The 5,877-nt window shown below is 38.1% G+C and overlaps 1 protein-coding gene and 1 long non-coding RNA gene across 2 annotated transcripts in view; both read left to right on the top strand.

Annotated features, from left to right (window-relative positions):
* Positions 1 to 175, top strand: part of LOC119413735 — an 8,295-nt gene extending 8,120 nt beyond the window's left edge. Inside the window, exon 3 of the long non-coding RNA XR_005186970.1 lies at positions 106 to 175. This is a non-coding gene — a long non-coding RNA (uncharacterized LOC119413735). The remainder of the gene's footprint in view (positions 1 to 105) is intronic.
* Positions 176 to 845: 670 nt separating this feature from the next.
* Positions 846 to 5,877, top strand: part of LOC119430847 (brefeldin A-inhibited guanine nucleotide-exchange protein 3-like) — a 25,816-nt gene continuing 20,784 nt past the window's right edge. The window contains exons 1-2 of the mRNA XM_037698329.1: positions 846 to 939; positions 1,197 to 1,412. Coding sequence (XP_037554257.1) covers positions 846 to 939; positions 1,197 to 1,412 — 310 coding nt within the window. The remainder of the gene's footprint in view (positions 940 to 1,196; positions 1,413 to 5,877) is intronic.

The following is a 5,877-nucleotide window of genomic DNA, read 5'->3' as shown; positions in this document are numbered from 1 at the left end:
TTCTCTGGTCCCATTCTTCTCTGGTCCCATTCTTCTCTGGTCCCCTTTTTCTCTGGTCCCATTCTTCTCTGGTCCCATTCTTCTCTGGTTCCCTTCTCTTCGCAGATATGGACAGCCTGGGCAGCAGTGCAGCTGGAGGTCAGCTGATCAGGAGGCCATCCACCCAATCACCACTCAACTCTGAAAAGGCAAGAAGTGACATTGTGATGGCAGGTCAGTAACTCATCACTAGAGTACTGGATTTATTGGTTTCTACATGCAATTAAACTGGTGAATCTGACACAGTTGCCTTATGAAAAACCACTTCTGTTAACAGATAAACTCCTCTACTCCCTGTTCTTCCCTGGACTACCTAACTCAAATTAAAGTCGCTGATGGTAACTTAGAGTTCTGCTCTGCAACGATTCAGCTGCTGTCAGCCGTCCTAACTGGAGCTGTCCGACCCTGAGACTGATGCTGAACATTTTTTGTTTAAGATGTAAAACTATTGAGCTTAATGTACATTCATCACAGAAAGATCACAGAAACGTGTAGCATGGTCAGGTGTTCCAGTTTTTCCAATGCTGCACAGATGAACAAGCCCACAGCTGATGGGTAAGTTCAGGTACAGCTGGTGCTACAAGCAGCAACAGAAAATCTAAACAAATTTGATATGGTAAATTCAGAACTCAGCCCTATCATCCTCATAGTAAACCTGTTTTATCTAATCGGTGCGGGATTGGAAAATCAAGCGTCCTTGAATAAATAAAGCTTGTCAAAATAAAAATGATTTATTAATGAATCATGTTTGTGGAAAGAAATTGGTTTTTATGACCTTTAACAGTGATTTAAATTAACACGCAAACATGGTTCAGTATTTTGAAATACTGACAGTGATTCAGTTGTTCTCTCTTGGTATTGCTGAGAGAGAAAAGAAAGAGGCTGAAGACGAGGTCCGAGGTGACAGAAATGGAGAAACTAGCTGAGATGTGCAGAAAGAGGGCACATGTAAAAGAATGAGTCGTTGATCACCTGCGTTGTGTGAAGCCCCGTGCACACCAGAGCAACTGCTGCTGAGCCGGTCCTGATGGGATCGTTGTTAGCATCACTTCTGCTGGATTTGTTAACACTTCAATGCATCAAAATAAAATCAGTGCTGCGACATTTATTTCTTGTTATACGTACGATCGTAAATTTTACAATTTGCATTTTTTTAGGAGCCGCGTTCTCTCGCTTCATCCTCACGAGTGTGTGGAAGAACCTGATTGATGTGCTGTCCATGCCACTGACGGGCCACATGGCGGGCAGCTCCAAGAGCCTGGCCTTCATCCTGGGGGCAGAGGGGCTCAAAGAGCAAAGCCAGAGGGAGAGGGACACCATCTGTCTGAGTTTAGATGGCCTGCGTAAAGCTGCTGCACTCAGCTGTGCTTTGGGTGGGTGAAACTTTCTCGTTTCTTGTGGTGAGTTCCTTGTCTGCACACATCTCAAGAATGTTTTTGTTTACAGAAATGCTAAACCCTTCAGGTTTGTTGGCTGCCCCTTGGTCATTCAAAGCTTCAGTGTCTCCCCACATTTTCCTTAGGATCAGTCTAAAACTGCCTAGACCACGTCATGACCTAATGTACATCTTTAGCCACTCCTGTTGTTGCCTTGCTGGTATGTTTTGTGTAATTAGACAGTTTTCACAAAATAGTTCTGTTAAATGACTGCAAATGTATTTTCCACATTACCTATAAGTCTCACTTTTTTCCATAGTTTGGCCAGTCCTGCAACTTAGTTTGAAGCAACTGATATATGTTTTTTCCCTATTCATGATGTAAATTTTGACTGACACGTTAAATGATCATTAAAACTGACATGAACCAAAGAGTAAATATTACCCTTTGCAGCCATGAGAGGACCCTCTAGGCTTTTGACTACTACAGTATACTGTATGTTGATCCTCTACCATTAACACCCCCCCCCCCCACACACACACACACACACAAACATTCACTTAGAAAACTGAGAAAAACTTAACACAAGTAAAACACCCCCAAAATGAGGAGTTGTTCAGAAGCAACACCAAGGATGAAGAATTCAATGAAAACTCTGAAAAAAAAGAATTAAAAAAAAAAAATTCAATTCAAAACAAAGACACTGACATCGAACATGAGGACATTTCAATCTGTCACACACTGCCTAGCAAATCAGATAAAGCCAAACCATCCATAGTCATCAAGTTCATTAGCAGGAAATCAAGAAACAAGGTAATAATGCAAGCAAAAAAACTGAAGGGAACAAATGTTTACATAAATGAACATCTAACTAAAAAAAATGGAAATATTGCACGTGAAGCAAGGTTGTTGAAAAAACAGAAAAAAATAGCATCAACTTGGACAAGAAATGGAAACATTTGGATCAAAATAGAGGAAGGATCTCAGGCTAAAATAACAAAAGACCTGAAATATCTGGAAAACTAAAATGAGCTCAGGAAAAGACAGATGATAAATCATTGACATAACTTCACTAACAAGAAATTAACAAAATATAAAATAAACAAATACATTAAAACATGGCAACATACGAAGACTTAGAGTTTAAAATATACAATGTTCAAGATGTGATTGATACAAATTTTTTCCCTGCAATAAAAGACTGTGAATATTACAATGAAGAACAGTTTGACATCAATATAACAAATGGAGGTCTCTATTATTCACTTTAACAGTAGAAGTTTAAATGCAAATATATCCAAAATAACAAATTATTTAAAACATCTAAACAGAACCTTTTCAATAATAGCACTGTCAGAGACGTGGCTCAACGATGACAACACAACTAATGTTCACATGGAAGGGTATGAATTATATCATGTGAACAGAAGCAACAAAAGAGGTGGTGGAGTGGCTCTGTTTGTTAAAAATGAAATAAAATGTAAGTTAATTAATGAAATGTCAATAATTGTTGATAATATAATGGAAATAATAACAATATAAATAATAAACAAGAATATCCTGATGCATGCTCAATAATCCAGGTAGAAAAATCTAAAAAAGTTAAATCTGGTCCTCTGGACATTCAAAAAAACCCAAAACAAAGCAAAACAACAAAAAATGTAGAAACGTTTTGTCTCTCGTCCGAGAGACTTCTTCAGTCTGAGGTGCTGTTTTCAGCTCAGTCTCTTAAATAGCACCTTCTCAGAGTGGATCAACCAGTTTTGCTGCTGACAACCAAAACCAGCTGATCACATGCTCAAGAAGGACCATCAGCCTAACAATGGATCATTAGCACACTGATGGCTGTTTACTACTCACAGAGGGCTGAGTGATACTAGCAATCACAGCATTGTAAGAGGGGGACAGTTGAACACGTAGGCCTCCACCCCTGTTTAATGATGGACGGTTTCAAAAGAGAGCCTTGACGTCCTTTTCAGGGACACCACCAAGTCATTGGTTCAGGTATGTTGACGACACCTGGGTTAAAATTAAATCTCAGGAAGTCCAACATTTTACTGACCACATCAACTCTGTGGATAAATACATCAAGTTCACACAAGAAGATGAAAAAAATGGCAAATTGGCTTTCTTGGACTGTGAGGTCTCAGTCTCTGATAGAGGACATTTGCAAACTGAGGTGTACCACAAACCCACCCACACAGACCAGTATTTGCAGTTTGACTCCCATCACCCTTTGGAGCACAAGTTAGGAGTCATCAGGACTCTGTATCACAGAGCAGACAGCGTCCCCACTAGCTCAGGAGCCAGGCAGAAGGAGAAATCCCACACAAAACAGGCTCTAGAGCAATGTGGATATCCTAACTGGGCCTTCCTAAAAGCAGAGAAGAAACCCAAACAGGACTCCAGTCAGCCATCAGGTGAAAAGGAGGAACTCAGACCCAGACCAGTGGTCATTCCATATGTTGAGGGAGTATCAGAGAAACTGAGACGTTTATTTTCTAAACATAATGTCCCAGTGGCTTTTAAACCCCAAAATACATTACGGCAAAGACTGGTTCATCCCAAAGATCCAGTCCCCCGGCACAAACAGAGTAATATTGTGTATGCTGTTCAGTGTCAGGAGGGCTGTGATCAGTCTTACATCGGGGAAACTAAACAGCCACTGGCCAAAAGGATGGCCCAGCACAGAAGATCAACATCATCAGGCCAGGACTCTGCGGTCTACACTCATCTCCAGGCCAGCGGTCACTCTTTCAAGGATGAAGATGTTCACATCCTGGACAGAGAGGAACGATGGTTTGAGAGAGGAGTAAAGGAGGCCGTCTTTGTGAAAAGAAACCGTCCATCATTAAACAGGGGTGGAGGCCTACGTGTTCAATTGTCCCCCTCTTACAATGCTGTGATTGCTAGTATCACTCAGCCCTCTGTGAGTAGTAAACAGCCATCAGTGTGCTAATGATCCATTGTTAGGCTGATGGTCCTTCTTGAGCATGTGATCAGCTGGTTTTGGTTGTCAGCAGCAAAACTGGTTGATCCACTCTGAGAAGGTGCTATTTAAGAGACTGAGCTGAATACAGCACCTCAGACTGAAGAAGTCTCTCGGACGAGAGACGAAACGTTTCTACATTTTTTGTTGTTTTGCTTTGTTTTTGGTTTTTTTGAATGTCCAGAGGACCAGATTTAACTTTTTTAGAATAAACAAGAATGATAAAAGCATATTAATAAGTTGTGTATATCGATCTCCAGGATCAAATATAGAAATATTCACTGATAAAATCGTACAACTATTGGACAAGAGTTTTAATAAAAGCATTTTTTTTCTGTAGAGACTTTAATATTGACCTGGGAAATAAAACAGATTCAAATAACATCAGTACATTTACAAATTCATTGTATAGTTTAAATCTTTATCCGTTAATATCAAAACCAACAAGAATTACAACTCATAGTGCTACAATAATCAATAATATTTTCACAAATGTAACAAATGGGGATGTGATGGGAGGTATTTTAATGAGTGATTTGAGTGATCATTTACCAGTTTTCATGATTTATAAAAATTATCAAAGCATTACAAAAGAAATTACAATTAAGAAAAAAAAACAATAAACATCAAAAAAAGCAATGGACAAATTAAAAGATGATTTACATAAACAAAGCTGGAAAGACGTGTATGTTGATGATGTGAACAGATCATATGATGAGTTTATGAATATTTTAGGAGCTCTGTATGAAAAGATTTGTGTGCAAAACAATTGTACAAAGAGAAATGTTGTTGACCAACCATGGATGACGAAAGGGTTGAGAAATGCTTGTAAAAAAAAAAGAATTATTTGTACACATGTTTCTTGAAATTGAGAACACAAGAGGCTGAAGAGAAATATAAGAAGTATAAAAATAAATTAGTAGCGATTATAAGTAAACGAAGGAATATTAGAGTAATTTATTAAATAAAAGTAATGGTGATATGAAAGCTACATGGCGAGTAATAAATAGTGTTCTGAAAAGTCATAAAGCAAAAACTGGTATTTCACAATATTTTTTGAAGGTTCACGATGAAATCCATGATGAAAATGAAATTGTAAATGGATTTAATCATCATTTTGTGAACGTTGGATCAAGACTTGCAGCTAAAATACCAAAAGTAGACAATAATGTGAACCATTCAGTTATAAGTTGTGACAACAGTATTTTTCTTAATGGAACTGACAAAGAAGAAATAATGAATGTTGTAAAAAAATCTTACAGATAAGAGATCAAAAGACTGGGTGGACATGGATATGATGTTTGTAAAGGACATAATGAGTTATGTTATCGAGCCGTTTACATATATTTGTAATTTATCATTTTCAAAAGGAATATTTCCAGACAATATGAAAGTAGCTAAGGTAGTTCCTCTCTTTAAAAATGGTGATAAATGTGTGTTCAATAATTATAGACCAATATCCTTATTACCACA

This window comes from Nematolebias whitei, chromosome 1 (genome assembly GCF_014905685.2).
Source record: "Nematolebias whitei isolate Nwh7 chromosome 1, NemWhi1, whole genome shotgun sequence".
Lineage (NCBI taxonomy): Eukaryota > Metazoa > Chordata > Actinopteri > Cyprinodontiformes > Rivulidae > Nematolebias > Nematolebias whitei.
Note: the sequence above shows the minus strand (reverse complement) of the source record. Positions and strands in the feature narration are given on the sequence as shown.